This window comes from Scyliorhinus canicula, chromosome 3, assembly GCF_902713615.1.
Source record: "Scyliorhinus canicula chromosome 3, sScyCan1.1, whole genome shotgun sequence".
In the NCBI taxonomy this organism is placed as follows: Eukaryota; Metazoa; Chordata; class Chondrichthyes; order Carcharhiniformes; family Scyliorhinidae; genus Scyliorhinus; species Scyliorhinus canicula.
In genome coordinates this window covers 255,580,317-255,597,357 of record NC_052148.1, presented here as the reverse complement: position 1 = coordinate 255,597,357, position 17,041 = coordinate 255,580,317, and the positions used below count along the sequence as shown (strand labels likewise).

The 17,041-nt window shown below is 45.8% G+C and overlaps 1 protein-coding gene across 1 annotated transcript; it reads right to left on the bottom strand.

The window, feature by feature from the left end:
- Nucleotides 1-1,242: 1,242 nt before the first annotated feature.
- On the bottom strand, nucleotides 1,243-6,810 carry LOC119963458 (exosome complex component RRP40-like). Its single transcript, XM_038792617.1, has 4 exons — nucleotides 6,547-6,810; nucleotides 3,740-3,889; nucleotides 2,071-2,222; nucleotides 1,243-1,990 (listed from the first exon to the last, which is right to left on the bottom strand). Exons 1-4 carry the CDS (start codon nucleotides 6,772-6,774, stop codon nucleotides 1,783-1,785), a joined length of 738 nt encoding a protein of 245 aa, XP_038648545.1. The 5' UTR covers nucleotides 6,775-6,810; the 3' UTR covers nucleotides 1,243-1,782.
- Nucleotides 6,811-17,041: the final 10,231 nt, after the last annotated feature.

Here is a 17,041-nt window from a genome sequence, read left to right as displayed (position 1 = left end):
TTCCTCACTTTCACGGGCTGTTGTCGCCGGAGTCGATGGCGCCAGTTTTCCCGCCGGCGTGGGGACAGTCCCCAGAAGGTAGATTCCCTCCCAAAGGTACTCCAATAGGCTCAAAGCTTCACCTCCCAGTTATTTCAGCTTTGATGTCAGGGATGCAGAAAGGAACAATCCAATCACCTCAGTGGACATTAGAGTAACATATATGCTGAGAAAGGGTGGAAACTTTGTCCAGGCATTGCCATAAACCAAACCAGTGTGTTCTGGGCTATCCGAGACATTGCTAGACATTCTTGAAATCCGCAAGCACATTCCTTGCTCCCTAACCAAATTGGGAAATACCACAGAAGAGATGCCCGGCATTCAAATGCCTCAGAATGAAATGAAATAGAGCTTCGGGCTTAAAAAAAGCAGCCCTGGTCGTGAGCACTTTAGCAACAATGACAGAGCGAGCTGATGAATCAGTTTTACAGGACAGAAAGAGGCTCTTGGTGTATGCACCGGTCATCAAGCAGCAATCTATTCTAATCCCATTTTCGAGCACTTGGTCCGTAGCCTTGTATGCTTTGTGAGCTAACTGACATACATTGATAAATGCTACAAGATTCTAACTGCTCAAAGTGTACCTGCAGCATGAAACCAGCAAATATGCAATCCTTCTAGTAATTTTAGTCATAGAATCATAGATGTTTACACCATGGAAACGGGCCCTTTGGCCCAGCTTGTCTATGCTGCCCAGTTCCTATCACTTAGTTCCACTTGTCCACATTTGGCCCATATCCCTCTATACCCACCCTGCCCATGTAAGTATCTAACTTTTTTTAAAGGAAACAATTGCACCCACCTCCACCACTGCCTCTGGCAGCTCAATCCAGATGCTCACCACTCTGAAAAAATTGCCCCTCTGGTCTCTTTTGTATCTCTCCCTTTTCACCATAAACCTATGTCCTCTAGTGCTAGACTAAAGGTGTTGACTATCTACCTTATCTATGCCCCTCATTATTTTATAAATCTCTATAAGATCACCCCTGAGCCTCCTACGCTCCAGGGAAAAAAGTCTCAGCCTCTCCTTGTAGCTCAGACCATCAGGTCCTGGTAGCATCCTCAAATCTTTTCTGCACTCTTTCTAGTTTAACAATACCCTTCCTATAATAGGGTGATTGAAGCATATTGAAAATATCGGACCATTAATCAATCAGAATCTCATGCTGCTAAACTATAAAATGATTCTTTGAAAGAAGTGAATTATTTCTGAACTGTATTTTATTTCTGCAAAATTGACCACTGGCATTAACAAAAACAGACTAATTTGAATTGAAAATTACCAATCTTCATTAAAAAAATAAACCTTTACTTTTCCAATGTTATTTTCAAATTCAGAAACAAGTGTTTTAAAAATTATGGTGAGGCAGTAACTAAAACCTCTGGTTAAAGCCCAAAGGGAGGGTTTCTTATTTGGTCCATTATGTTGTGGTCTCATCAGCTACTGCACAAATAGGACCATCCATTCAGTCATTCTATAGGAACAAGTCAGTTGCAACCTTCAGATTTGTGTATTTGAAATATTTTGATACATTAAAGTTGGCATTACTTAAATATTTTTTAAAAATTCAATTACATGAGAAATGGAACAGCCAACATGTTTATTTCTTTCAAAAAGTCTTCAGGCAGTGTTTGCTTTATAATCCAGGCCATTTTTCGTGCAGCAATGCTCTCTTCAATGAGCAGGTTGGGACCATTTGTTCAACTTGCAAATGCTCTTGCTGAATCAGTAGTGTCTTGGATTCATGGCACATTTTCAGACAGTTTTTTGAAGACTACTTTCCTTTGCTCTGTGGTCATGTTCCCACAACTCTCCAACACATTAGCGACTAGTAAGGTATGCTTAACTGTTCTGGCCTTTACCCATATCCGTCCATTCATCCCGACCACTATCTCAAAAGGGTATAATTCTCCAAGATTCTTCATGACATCACAGTTTGGAGAAAGCAGCCTGAAAAACAGAATTAAAAATTGAACCAGGACAATTGACTGGTAGTAAAGTGCCAGAATTTTGACAGATTAATAACGTACTTGCGTGCAGTACTCAGTGAAACTTTAAATAACAATCCATCCGGTCCGATCACTCCCATTCCATTGGACCGACCACAACTATCAATGCAAACCAGTTCTGGTTCCATGTCTTTATTGGCCACAACAAACTGTGCAAAAACAAGATCTCCAACCTGCAATGAAACAAAGGAGAAAAAATTGACATTGAATTTGAAAATTGCCATGGAGTACGGCAGTCCATTAATTCCAGTCAACGCCTGAAATTATCATTCTAGCACTGTTGGCAATTTCTGTTTTAATGCATGTAATTTCCAGAATTAAATCAACTCCCGATCCATAGAAACAAAGTCAGCTTCTCCCGGCTTGGCTTTTCCACAGTCCATGCCAGCCTTTCATATTTCCAGTGCTCAGGCTGCTGGGTTCTCAGTATCAATTCTCAGAATCAATACTCAGAGAATTCCTTACAACTCAATATGTGTTGTCAAGTAACAATCATCACTGGCTATCTCAGCCTTGCTTCTCAACCCCACCTTTATGAAGGCAAGGTATTACATTTGCAAAATAGCACTTGACATTAACGATCCAGGCTTAGCTTTTACAAGTCCAGAATTCTTATCTTTGACTCATTAACCTTCTCTATTCTTAGATGGAACCCAAATTTGTTCAACTTGTGTCACTTAACGGCCCCCACTTCATTTCATGGGTCTGTAAGCAACACCCTTTCCTTGTTGGAATGAGAAACATACTGTCCTCGGAATGTGCATTCTTGAACATTCTCACTGCGCCCTTCATTCCATTGTGTTTTCCGATATTTGGAATCATGCCTTATTATTTACCAAATTACTTAAAAGCAAACTAAAACCCATTCTTCATGTGCAATCAATTTTTTCTGTCTAAATGCTGAAAGAAACCAGGAGATGGCATTAATTATTGGGTGCCACTGAGGTAAAATTAAACAGCTCACAAGTAAAAGCGATTCTTTCTATTTTAATGCGAAATCTGCCTCAAACAAAGCTACATGTTTGTTATTAAGTCTTCTGGCAAAAGCAAAGAAACTCTCAGGTAAAAGTAGCAAGCATAATTTATTTCAACTCAAAAGCGAGTAATAAACACTGGGAAATACTGCAAAACTGAAATACTCAGAAGGCACGGATATGGCCAACTGAAGCCTTCATTTCGGAAATGTTCTACGTATTAAAAGATGGGAAAACAATTCAATGCCATTTAATTATTTTACTGGAACATTTTAATTTTTTTTCAAATTTGGTTTAAAGTCTTATTTTCACATTGACATTTTACAGGAATTGTGACGGGACCAATTCCTATTGCAGAGAAAAGTCTGGCGTGGATGAAACTGAGATGCGAATCAGCATTCAGAGGCTAAAGATTTTAGCCATTCTGCTACCGGGCTATTTGGCAAGATTCCTGGAAATCTGAGAATTCCTTTTAGAACTGCGCTGTTCACCCCAAATTGGCAAAAACCGAGACTCTGCCCATCTCGTTGCAGTTGGTGAGTTCCCTGCCCAAGTAGTAGAGACTAAAACTATTGGGAGTATTACCTTGTGTAAAACTCAACTCCTGATGTTTTATATTCATGATTACATCGAGAATACGGAGTTATCAGTACCTTAAAAATGATTGTCTTTGTTTTATCCGATCTACCTTATTAAAACTGCGAAACAATTCTTACTTGGACATTTGGTCGGTTTCGCTTTGTAGCTCCTTCAAATGCTAAATATGACAATGAGGCCTGCTCACTTCCTCCAACATCAACTTTGAAGATATCACCAGACTTTGTAGTCACAATTCCGATCACATATTCTCCTTTAGCTGGTACATACTGAAAAAAAAAGTGTAAGGCGACAACTATTTTAGATTTTTTTTCCAATGGTAAACTGTTCTACATTTCAGAAGCAAATTATAAATAAGTTAAAAATGACACACATGATCAATCATTGTACCTGCTTATTCCTTAATTGTGCTCTAGACAGCAAAGTAGCAATAATGAAAATCCCTGTCAAGAACCACAGACTTGCCCAGGTGGTATTCTTGAAACATCAGCTACGGAATTGTGTTTGAGGCTTAACATTCCTACGTTGCTTCAGGAAGCTTGTGCTTTAGACCCATTGAGATATCACAAGCAAAATAATCTTGCTATACACTGGCACTTCACATTGTTCTTCGGTGCTGAAAAGCTGGCTAAACTTTATTAGCGCCCATACTTGGGGTCCCCAAGTGTGGAACATTGCCAACCTACAGCTAAGCTCTCTATTTTATGAATTTCTCAGTTTTTAATCCATAGAATCTCTACTGTGTAGGAGACCATTCGGCCCATCATGTCTGCACCGGCACTCCAAGAGTACCCCACCTAGGCCCACTCCCCGCTCTATCCCCTTAACCCCACCTAACCTGCACGTCTTTGGACTGTGGGAGGAAGCAGGAGCAATTGGAGGAAACCCACGTAGATACGGGGAGCATGTGCAAACTTCACACAGACGCTTGGAAACTCTTATGCATCACAAGGTGTTTTCATGCCCCAACTAACCAAAAGACAAAATTGGACAAGGAGGAATTGGCAGGAAAGGGAAGTTAAGATAGCGGAATCCAATAGTTTTTGCCTAATATTTGTGTAGTTGTACTTCCAGCAACACTCAATAGATAGGCAGCAGCTGATTTTCTCGTCCCATACGTAGGAACACCGAAACCAATTGTTATACCTTAAGCACAGTGATGTGCAATCAGTTTATCGAAGTGTCACAACTCATGAAGGAACTCAGACCCACTGATGTATTTACGGTGTTGCACAAGTGCCATATTAATATAACAGGGTGAAGCTGGAGCCTGGTGAAAACTATGCTTGCAGCTTTGCAGAAAAAAAAGGGTGAAGAAACCAACTAATGTAGAATTAAGGAAGAATGGGCAAGTGTCTGGAATGGTGCAACTAGTCTGATTTGGCTTTCACAGGCAGAGGTGGGAAGGATGCTCAAGTGTTGTCTGGGGCTGTTTAGCACAGGGCTAAATCGCTGGCTTTGAAAGCAGACCAAGGCAGGCCAGCACGGTTCGATTCCCGTATCAGCCTCCCCAAACAGGCGCTGGAATGTGGCGACTAGGGGCTTTTCACAGTAACTTCATTTGAAGCCTACTCATGACAATAAGCGATTTTCATTCTCATTCATGTTGGGTTCCTGTCAACGACGACACTCCCTGGAAGGAAGCTGTTGAATCACAGAGGATGCAGATTGATATAAAATTAGTCTGACCTGTGCTTTGGATTAGTTCCAATATTCAGTGCGATTAAGTCCCTGAACCAATATCAACTATAGAATCATAGAAGGGTTAGAGTGCAGGAAGAGACCATTCAGCCCATTGTATTGGCACTGGCCAAAAAAGGGAGAAAAAAAGACAAAACTAGCCTCTCATTTTAATTCCATTTACCAGCACTTGGTCCATAGCCTTGTAGGTTACAGCACTTCAGATTCACGGAATATCTACAGTAAGTCTTACACCAGGTTAAAGTCCAACAGATTTGTTTCAAACACTAGTTTTCGGAGTACTGCTCCTTCCTCAGGTCCGTCCTCCTTCCCGAGGAAGGAGCAGTGCTCCGAAAGCTAGTGTTTGAAACAAACCTGTTGGACTTTAACCTGGTGTTGTAAGACTTCTTACTGTGCTCACACCCCAGTCCAACGCTGGCATCTCCACATCAGAATATCTACAGTACAGGAGGGCATTCAACCCATCAAGTCTGCACTGACCACCCAAAGGAGCACCCAACCAGGCCCACTCCCCACCCCCACCTAACCTCTGGACACTAAGGGGCAATTCATTGCAGCCAAGCCACCTAACCCACACAGAACAGAAAAAGATGGCACCAGAGCAAGGAGACTTCTTGCAAGTTGTGCCAAGCATACCCTCTAATTCTATCTTTTACTCTCATTCTATGCTTCTAAAACTTCATTCTAGCTCTTTTAAACACTCGTACAGCTTCTTCCCTACTGCCATCAGACTTTTGAATGGACCAACCTCGTATTAAGTTGATCTTTTCTCTAGACCTTGCGATAACTAACATTATATTCTGCAGTCTCTCCTTCCTTCCCTATGTACGGTATAGAACATAGAAGATAGAACAGTACAGCACAGAACAGGCCCTTCGGCCCTCGATGTTGTGCCGAGCAATGATCACCCTACTCAAACCCACATAGCCACCCTATACCCGTAACCCAACAACCCCCCCCCCCCCCCAACCTTACTTTTTAGGACACTACGGGCAATTTATCATGGCCAATCCACCTAACCCGCACATCTTTGGTATGTATTATTTGTACAGCATGCAAGAAATAATACCTTTCACTGTATACTAATACATGTGACAATAATAAATCAAACCAAAATCAACATCTTTGGACTGTGGGAGGAAACCCAGGTAGCTTCCACACACTCCCACCCTGCGGGGAGCGAGGCCCAGCCGCTCCGCCGAGCCTCCAGGTGGCGCCATCTTACCCGCTTCTGCTGCGAATCCACCCAGTAGACAGAGGGCTCCTTGTGCCTGACCACCCCGGACTTGCACACAGCCAGAGCCTGGCCGGAGAGCTTCCCGTGGCCCTGCCGCCGTAGGCCGGGCCCGCACAGCACTTTCTCCCCCGAGCTGGACGGGAAGGTCAAGATGTCGCCGGCCAGAACTACCTGACTCACTGCCTCGGCCACAGGCAGCGCCATTGCCGCGGTCATGTGAGAGCGCTCGTTCGCGTCACAGTGGCATTGACGTCGCGGTCCAGGCCCCGCCCTCCGTGACATCAAGCGGCAACAACACGCCTGCGCGAGAGTGCCTCTCTCTTGCGTCTGCGCGGGGCGGGCATATGGTTGATAACAAGAACAAGGTGCATTTATGTAGCCACAGGTGAAGAACAAATATAGAACAGTACAGCACAGAACAGGCCCAAATGGTGAGACTTTGCTGTCGGGGCCGAACCCTGGAGCCTAATCAACACTGGGACCTTTATTTCTCAAAATATACTGCATTCATAAAATTTGTAAAAACATATGACAAAACATTTAAACTTGAAAATTACAGAAAGTGCAATAAAATTCACCTTGTCTCCGTACACCATTCACAGGTGCCTCTGTACAGCTTCCTCTGTGAAAAGGAAAAGATTAACTAGGACACATGTGGGGACACAAAAGACCCAGAGAGTGGAGAACAGGCAGAAATGGCAGAGCAACTAAATAATTATTTTGCGCATGTTTTCATGGAAAAAAAGATACACGAAACATCTCCAAGAAATACTCGGCAACATTTGTGAAATAGGAACTAAAGAAATTAGTAGGAGTTAGTACTTGCAAAGCCAACAGGATTGAAGGTTGCTAAATTCTCTGGACCAGATGTGCTTGATCCCAGAGTATTGAAGAAGGTGGCATGAATGATAGTGGATACATTGGTGATTATCTTCCAAATTCAAATATCCTTACAGGGCCTGACAAGATGGATGTATATACAATGTTTGCCCTGGCTGGTGAATCTAAAACCAGGGGACAAAATCTTACAATAAGGGATAGGTCCCTTAAAAATCGAAATGCAGAGGAATTTCTTCACTCAAAAGTTGGTAAATCTTTGAAATTCTCTACCCCACAGGACTCTGGAAGCTCAATCATTGAGCATGTTCAAGACAAATCATCAGATGTCTGGATATCAATGATATCAAAGCATATGGGGAAAGTGTGGGAAAATGGGATTGAGGTAGATGATCTGCCAAGATCTAATTGAATAGCAGAACAGGCTTGACGGGCCGAATGGCCTACTGCTGTTCCTATGTTGCTACAATTGTAATAATCTTGATATTTACAATGTACATTCCCCGTCAGGCATACTACAGAAAGTGTAAAGGAACTCAACTGTTCTCCATGCAGCATGTTCCACTCATAGCTGCCCCAGGGCAATTTCAATATTTTTGCTATTTACAATTTCGGTTCAATGTCAGGCTTACAACCCAAGGAATTCTACACATTTTCCAGCCCCTCAGTGCATCATGGCTCAAAGGTCTTAGACAGTGACCTACCCATTGCACCTCTGCAGCAGCTGCCCCAAGCAGCTGGGACCTCTCTAACCATCCAGTAGATAACTCAACCATAAGGATAATAGCTCGCTCACTGAGCACCATCTCAGCCTCAGCACCTCACACTCATCATTGCATCCTGCAGTCTACAAAAACGAAAACAAAAACAAAAAAATGCTGATTATTATCCTGTAATAATCAGCCTACAATCATTAAAGTTTGTGTGCTATGGATGAACATATTTTATAAATATTAAAATCTGCTTTCAAATATGTAAAAAAATGTTATTTTATGAGCTCATATAGGTTTCAGCCAATCTCTCCACAGTTGGCGATAGAAGATTCAGTGAAGCCCCTCTGCACCCTTATTATGCAGATAGATTGTAATCAACTCCTCTCTCTCCCACCACTCACACAAATGCAGAAACATACATCTCTTCCTAACAACACTCCCACTCATTCCCTCAGCAGCTCCCCTTTCCAAACCAACTCTGCAACGCACCCAGCAGCCCCTCGCCCCCAAACCCCACCCATTTACTCACTCATTCACAAACCTCTCTTCCCAGTGCCTCAGACTCATTCCCTCAGCTGCTCCTCTTCCCAAACCCACTCACTCAATGCACTCAGCAGCCTCTCTTCGGAATCCCCCCCCCCCCCCTGCTCAATCACTCAGCAACTCCTCTCCCCTTTCTCACCTTTAGTCCAGTTTCCCGTACCTGCGAAGTGGAGTTGCTATCCTGGGGTTTGGAAGCAGCTGGGAGCAGAAATGCAGCAAAGTTTGAAGCCGCCTCTGTTTCCCGACTCAGCCGGATGACCTCTCAGTTTTTCCTGCACTCAGGCAGTGACTGAGTTACTCTTGCAGACCTCTAGCTGTGCCACCCAGTACCCAAACATCCCAGGTCCAATCTCCTCTCCACAGTCGTTATTCCTGCTCAGAGTAGGGGCAACGTGGCCCCAAATGTGACCTCTGTGACCCATCGGGGTCGCAGTTTGAAAATCCCTATTTTAAGGAGTTTCTTAAAGGAGGAAAGCAAGGCAATGAGGCAGAGGGATGTAGGGAGGAAATCCTAGAACTTAAGACCTAGGAAACTGAATTCATGAGCACCAATGATGGAGCAATTAAAATTCGGGGTGCCCAAGTTGCCAGAAGTAGAGAAGCATAGACATCTCGGAGGTTTGTGGGGCTGGAGGAGATCACAGAGATATGGAGGAGCCAAGCCATGGAGGGATTTGGAGACCAGGATGGGGATTATATCAAATTACTGACCAGGAGTCAATGTAGGTCAGCAAGCCCAAGGATGATAGGTGAACAGGATTTAATACGAGTTAAGACAGGGGCAGCAGACGTTTGGATGACCTCAAGTTTACAGAGTGTAGAATGTGGGAGGCCAACCAGTACTGCATTGGAATCACTGAGACTCAAGGTAACAAAGAAATGAATGAGGGTTTCAGCAGCAGGAGGCTGGGTTAAGTCAGAAATGGAAGTAGCTGGTCTTTCTGACGGTATGAGGTTGGAAGCTCAACTTGGTGGTCTTTGTGGGGGGGGGGGGGGGGGGCAGGGAGTGGGGAATGAGGGCATAGTGGTCCAATGTGATTGGACTAGTAATCCAGAGGTTCAAGCTCATGTTCTGGGTACATGAGTTCAAATCCCACCACGCAAGCTGGTGGAATTAACTTCAATTAATGAACCTAGAGTTGAGAGCTAGTCTCAGTAATGGTGACCATGAAACTAACTCCAATTATCGTAAAAGCCCATCTGGCTCACAAATGTCCTTTAAGGGAGGAAATCTGCCATCCATACCTGGTCTCTCCTCAATGTCACATAGATCCACAGTGATGTGGTTGACTCCTAACTACCCTCTGAAAGACCTGGCAAGCTACTCTGTTCAAGGGCAATTAGAGACAGGCAACAAATGCTGACCCTGTCATCGACACCCACATCCCATCAAGAAGAAAACAAATATGTGACATGATGGTTGTGAACAGAATGTCTTAATCTCACAGTGTTGCCAGGGAGAGGAATATGGTCTGTAGCTCTTGAATAGAGGACAAGATCCAATGGCAATGTTGCACCCGAAAAGCATCCTGCCGTGCCGCAGCGTGGCCGATAAATGCCGGGAGACTCCGCTCCCAGGATCTACTCGGCTCGCAACTCCTCGCGAGGTCCAACGTGATCTCGAGAGACATTCTGATGTAACTCCTTCCCATTGTGGGCAGGAATCACTTTTTGGCAAATCTGCATATTACAGCGAGACATCTAGTCTCACTTTAATGTTCAGATTCCAGAGGAACCTGAGGCTTTGGGATTCTACCCCTTCTCCTTGGACACCTCGGGCCATTCAGCACTGTTCTCCACAAATAGGGACCAGACAGAACGAGGAGCCCAGATGCATGCCCTTTGGGAAGTGTGGTGCTGCTGGTGCTACCTGGGCACCCTGGCATCTTGGCAATGGCACCTGGGGGTGCCAGCCTGGCACTGCCAAGGTGCCCAGGTGGCACTGCCAACTGGTAGTGTGGCCTCGGCCGCGCGTTCCCCACTCTCTCTGGGAATGACAGAGTGAAATTAAGAGATTGGAAAGAAAGAGAGAAAGATCAGGGAACCGAGAGAAATTGAGCAAGAAGAATCTGAGAATGGAGTGGGGAGATAGCAAGTTTCTGGAAGGCAGCTAGTTGAGGAAAAGAGGAAGGAAGTTGAGCGAGGAAAAGAGCCAGTGAGAATGACAAAAACGATAAGTTTTGCTGAATGATGAACTCACAGCGAGCTACTTCATGGAAGCTCTACTGGTATACTGTATTATTACAAATCTTCCATTTGATGTGCATTTTCTGTGCGACATTTTTGAGTCCTGTTTTTTTAAGTCTAGAATTAACATCAAATTTGTTTATGTAAGCAGATAAAATGTGAAAAAACCCAAAGGAGCAGCATTCATAATGGAAAAACACCCATGGAATCAATATTTGTTCATTGATTAATTAATTCTCGCAGAATGTTTTTGAAAGGAAACATTTACCAATTTTTCTCAGTCACTGCGATTACAAATCCCCAAAGTAAGCTTTTAAACAAAATTAAAAGCTCATATCTTACAATGGCATTATTACATTTATTTATTGAATCATCTTTTCTACCTTCTGAGACCTTCATTAAAATTTTTACTTGAAGGCCTCTGGCCCTTATTGAAGTTTAAGCTTCAACTTGATATTTTTTGCCCAGAGAGGTGGCGCTGTTAGCTATGTCCTGTCATCCAGCCAAGAGCAAGTGTGCGCTATTCCTTAATTTATCAGCGTTTAGGACAGCCACAGGTAATAATAATTAAATTATTTTCCGTACTTAACAAACTTTATTTGGTTGTTTCTCAACATTTTTTTGAAGCATAGCCAACGGGCAAATTTCAAAAACAGTGGGCGAGATTCTCCCAAAACGGGAGAAATCGTAAAGCTGCCGTAAAACCCGGGCGGGTTTTACGGCAGCGCGCCCCTTCCCGACCGGGGACCGATTCTGGTCCCCGGTCGGGGCTAGCAGCCCGACGCCGTAGGCTCCGGCAAGACGGGCTTAACGAAAATCGTTAAGCCCGCTTGCCGGAGTTAGCGCCGGCTGACGCGTCATATGACGTCAGCCGCGCATGCGCAGTTTGGAAGACTCCAACCCGCGCATGCGCGGGTGACGTCATCGCGTTTTTGCGCGAAACCCGCGCATGCGCGGGCCGGGTTGCCCCTCAGCCGCCCCGCGAATGGATACTGCGGGGCGGCGGAAGGACAAGTAGTGCGCGGGCATCGGGCCCGCTGCCCGCGATCGGTGCCCACCGATCGCAGGCCCATGGCACCCTTGGCACGGCCGTGGTACTGCCGTGCCAATCGGTGCCATGGTTATTAATAGCGAGTTTGTGACGCCGTTTTTACGAACGGCAAGACCAGGTGTGTTTGCCGTTCGTAAAAACGGCGGAAAGGGCTGGGACTTCGGCCCATCTAACAGCTGAGAATCGCTGCCGGCCGTAAAAAAACGGCGGCAGCGATTCGGGTCGGGACTTCGGCGGGGGGGGGGGGGAGAATAGCGGGAGGGCGGCAAAAATGTCGGGAAGGTCCTCCCGCTATTCTCCCACCCGTCGTGGGGGTCGGAGAATTTCGCCCTTAATTTCTGCAAAATATTTTATTTGTGATTTCTTTTTAAAAAGAGAAAGCTGGTTTTCAAAAGAATGACCAAGTTAAACAAATACATTACCAATCGCACATCTTTTACTCAGGTACAATTATAAATATCCAACAAACTTCAGAAAGTATTTTAACCAAGAGAGTTGTAAGGAGGAAACATGGTCCTTGTTGTCCTTGTCTTGACCCACTTTAGCTTTACATCGACTTTTTCCCTGATCCTCCTTCTAATTTTGTTTTTAAAACCTTCCCTTGGCAGCAGTTCGCTACTTGTTCTTTGTCAACCAAGGTTTGGGAGTCGTACTCTCGCCTCTGAGTCAGGAGGCTGTAGGAGGTTCAAGTCCCACTCCAGAGACCTGAACATGTAATCTAGGCTGACACAGCAGTGCACTACTGAGGGGGTGCTGCATTGTCGGAGATGCCGTCTCTCTGTTGAAATCATAGAATCCACAGTGCAGAAGGAGGCCACCTGGCCCATTGAGGCTGCACCGGCCCTTACAAAGAGCACCCCACTCAAACCCACGTATCTACCCCATTCCCGCAACCCAGCAACCCCCACTTAACCTTTTTGGACACTAAGGGCAATTTAGCATGGCCAATCCACCTAACCCACACATCTTTGGACTGTGAGAGGAAACCGGAGCACCCGGACGAAACATACGCAGACACGGGGAGAATGTGAAGACTCCAATGTTAATTGTTAAACAACTGTCCCATCTGCTCGCTCAGGTAGGCATAAATGACCTAGTCACGCTATTTTGGAGAGGGACAGGATTCCTACTGGTGTCTGGGCCCATTTTTACCCCTGGTTATCGGGTGACAATTGTGGGATTTTCTGTGTACATATTTGCTACCACATTTGCTACTTTACAGCATTGACTACACTGCAGTACTCATTGAATCATAGAATCATAGAATTTACAATGCAGAAGGAGGCCATTTGGCCCATCGAGTCTGCATTGGCCCTTGGAAAGAGCACCCTACTTAATCTTAAACCCATGTCTCTACCCTGTCCCTGTAACCCAGTCACCCTACCTAACCTTTTGGACACTAAGGGGCAATTTAGCATGGTCAATCCACCTAACCGGCACATCTTTGGACTGTGGGAGGAAACCGGAGCATCCGGTAGAAACCCACGCAGACACGGGGAGAAAGTGCAAACTCCACACAGACAATCACCCGAGGCTGATTCTGTCTACACCTCTCGCTGCCTCAGGAAGACAGACAGCATTGTCAGAGACCCCTCCCACCCAGGCATCTCCTTCTTCCAGACCCTTCCATCAGGCAGAAGGTACAGAAGTCTGAAGACCCGCACATCCAGACATAGGAACAGCTTCTTCCCCACAGCTACAAGACTCCTCAACGACCCCCCTCGGACTGATCTGTTCCCTGTAAGAACACTATTCACAATGCGCTATGCGGCTGTTGCTCATATATATGCTTTGTTTGGCCCCTTGTTCCGCACTGTAACCAATCACTGTTTGTCGATGTACCATTTGTCAATGTTCTCTGTTCATTATTCTTTTGTCGGCTATGTGCGTACTGTGTACTTTCCCTCGGCCACAGAAAAATACTTTTCACTGCACTTTGGTACATGTAGCAATAAATCAAATCAAAGCGACAGGCGGAAATTGAACCCGGGACCCTGGAGCAGTGAGGCAGCAGAGCTAACCGCTGTGCCACCGTGCCGCGCCTCCCCCCCCCCCCCCCCCCCACCCCCAATTGGCTGTAGAAGTCTTTGGGATGCCCTGAAGTGGTGAAACGCACATTCTGCGTGCGTGTTTCTTTGTAGATAGCATGCTTCCAACCTCACTGTAATATTAAAGAAAACTTTCCCCAATGTCTGTTGGGCCCCCAACCATTGCATTAACTGTTAAATTTTAATAGAAATTTGGCTCTGTGTTTTCCCCAAGCTGGCCTCAACTCCTCTTGGCTCCACTCCCACTGTAAATTTTAAATTAAAAAATCCCCTTGTCATGCAGGCCACATTGGTTACAGAGGCTCTGCTTCCATTGTTCAATTTAAAAAGGCCCGACTGATCCTGTAGAATCCAGAGATAACAAAAGCATGGGCTGGGATTGGGTGGTGTGTCTGTGTGTGGGGGGGGGGGGGGGTTCCTCCGTGGTGACAATGGGGTAAAAGCAGAGTTGGATGGCCTTGAGGATTAAACCGCCCTTGTGGTGAAGTAAGTAATCTTGGTGACGGGTTATATGTGAAGTTTGAAGCCTAACAGGGCCTGGACGGCACGCCATCTGGTTCAACCTGAGCAAGCAAGTGATGGAATGGAGATAGAATCACAGTGAAGGTGGAGAGATTTTGGAAGGAGCCAAATAAGATGGCTTAATTGTTCTCAGTGCTGGTTTGGCGAAACGCTTATCTCTTGGACAGTCTTGACACAGGACAAACAGCCTGATATCTGGTTGCGAGTTTTACCACACAACATCCTGCAACTGGCAGGGTTCTGGATTATTTCCATGGTGACCTGAAGCAAAAGCAAGGCTGGCCTCCAGGGGCGAGTAATCCATTAATCCTGCTGATGTTAGCTGGATTTAAAGGCAGGAAAGCCCATGTTAACTTTCAGCAGTATCCCAAATTTCATGAAAGGCAGGCAGAGCAGGAATATACAGCATCACTTCCCCCAAAGACAAATAGTCCAGGAGTGCACCTCTGTCATAGTTCAGTTTGTGACAGCTGCAAATTACTCAAAATCATGAAGATCCTTTGAATTCTGTGAGAATCGTGGGAAAAATGTGAAACTTAACATTGCCTCAATGTGATTCTGGTCTCTTGGTGGAATGCGAAGATTTCTGAGGCATTAAGATTTGAAAATATCTGATGTGACCAATGAATTTTACGATGTATATTCAGGAAGGAATTGTGAAGGCAATATGTTGTTTATGTGGAAAAAAACGTGACAGGAATGATACAATAAGAGAAAATGCTGCAAATACATTAATAGGAGAGGTATGGCAGCATACAGATTAGGTTACTGGGAAAGTCATTCAAAAGCCGGGGCTAATAATTTGGAGTAGCTGTAGAGTGTAAATTCAATGAACCAAACAAATCTGGAATAGTAAAGCTAGTGTTGGCAAGGCTGCCCTTGAAATGACTGGGTTTTGTGGTTTTCAAAAGATACTCACAGGTTATCTTTATTAATGTTATTTTAGGAAGGAAATCTGTTATCCTTCCCCAATCAGGTCGATATGAGGCTCCAGGGGCGGGATTCTCTGACCCCCCCCGCCAGGTTGGAGAATCACCGGGGGGTGGCGTGAATCCCGCCCTGCCGCTCCGACGCTGGCTGCCGAATTCTCCAGCGTCGGTTTTCAGGCGGGGGCAGGGATACGGCCGTGCCGGTCGGGGGCCATTGGTAGCGCCCCCCCCCCCCCCCCCCCCCCCCAGCAATTGTCCGGGCCCTGATGGGCCAAGCGGCCATCTGTTTTCGGCCAGTCTTGCCATCATGAGATGGACATGGTCCATCAAGGCGGGACCTGGCTGGTAGACCATCTACCGGAGTCCTCGGAGGGGCGCGGGAGGATCTGGCCACGGGGGAGACCCCCACGGCGGCCTGGCCCGCGATCGGGGCCCACCGATCTGTGGGTGAGCCTGTGCCGTGAGGGCACTCTTGCCAGGCCATCTGGCCAGTTGCGGTTGAATCCCGCCCCAGGTCTGCTGCAGTATTGTTGACTCCGAACTCAATTGTATTCAAGAAGGGTGGCATGGTGCCTCATTCCACCAGGTACCCTGGTTCGATTCTGGCATTGAGTGACTGTGCGGAGTTTGCACGTTCTCCCCGTGTATGCGTCGATTTGCTCCGGGTGCTGCGGTTTCCTCCCACAGTCCAAAGAAGTGCACATTGCGTGGATTGGCCATGCTAAATTGCCCCTAGTGTCCAAACATATGTTGGTTAGGTTACGGGGATAGGGTGGGGGAGTGGGCATAGGTAGAGTGCTCTTTCGGAGAGCTGGTGCAGATGTGATGGGGTGAATGGCCTCCTTCTGCATTGCAGGGATTCTATGGATTCTAAGGTGGCACCTTCTCTGGGCAGTTCAAAAGAAAAATATGAGGAATGGACAATAAACGCCAACCTTGCCAACAGTACTCACATCCCAGGAATACATTTTCAAAAAAGGCCCATCAGTATTATTGAAGAGAAAACATAGAAAATAGAAGCAGGAGGAGGCCATTCGTCCCTTCGAGCCTGTACTGTCATTCATTATGATTATGGCTGATCATTAAGTTCAGTAGCCTGATCCGGCTTCCCCACATATCCCTTGACCCTGTTGGCCCCAGGAGCTGTATCTAATTCCTTCTTCAAATTACACAACGCTTTGGCCTCAACTACTTTCTATGGCAGCAAATTCCACAAATTCACCACTCTCTGGGTGAAGAAATTTCTCCTCACCTCAGTCCTAAAGGGTTTGCCACTTATCCTCAAACCATGACCCCTAGTTCTGAATTCCCCCATCATTCGGAACATTCTTTCTGAATCTACCCTGTCTTATCCTGTTCGAATTTTTATGAGATTCCCACACTCCTCTAAATTCCAAAGAATATAATCCTAACCGACTTAGTCTTTCCTCATATGACAGTCCGCCATCCCAGGAGTCAGCCTGGTAAACCTCTGCTGCACTCGCTCATAGCAAGAACACCCTTCCTCGGATAATGACACCAAAACTGCACACAATGGGCGCAATTCTCCCAAAGGGAGACAAACAGCCGACGCCGGAGTGAAACCCGGAGTGTTTCACTCCGGCGTCGGAGACCACTCCTCGCCCCCTATTCCCCCCCCCACCCGCTTCCTGG

What these genes read in the sequence shown, in the direction of transcription:
- LOC119963458 (XM_038792617.1), bottom strand. Translation starts at nt 6,774, where the DNA reads ATGACCGCGGCAATGGCGCTGCCTGTGGCCGAGGCAGTGAGTCAGGTA. An exon ending in GAAACCGACCAAATGTCCAA is followed by an intron (nt 2,223 to 3,739) that starts GTAAGAATTGTT and finishes GTTTCATTGCAG; the next exon opens with GTTGGAGATCTTGTTTTTGC. An exon ending in TCACTGAGTACTGCACGCAA is followed by an intron (nt 1,991 to 2,070) that starts GTACGTTATTAA and finishes TCTGTTTTTCAG; the next exon opens with GCTGCTTTCTCCAAACTGTG.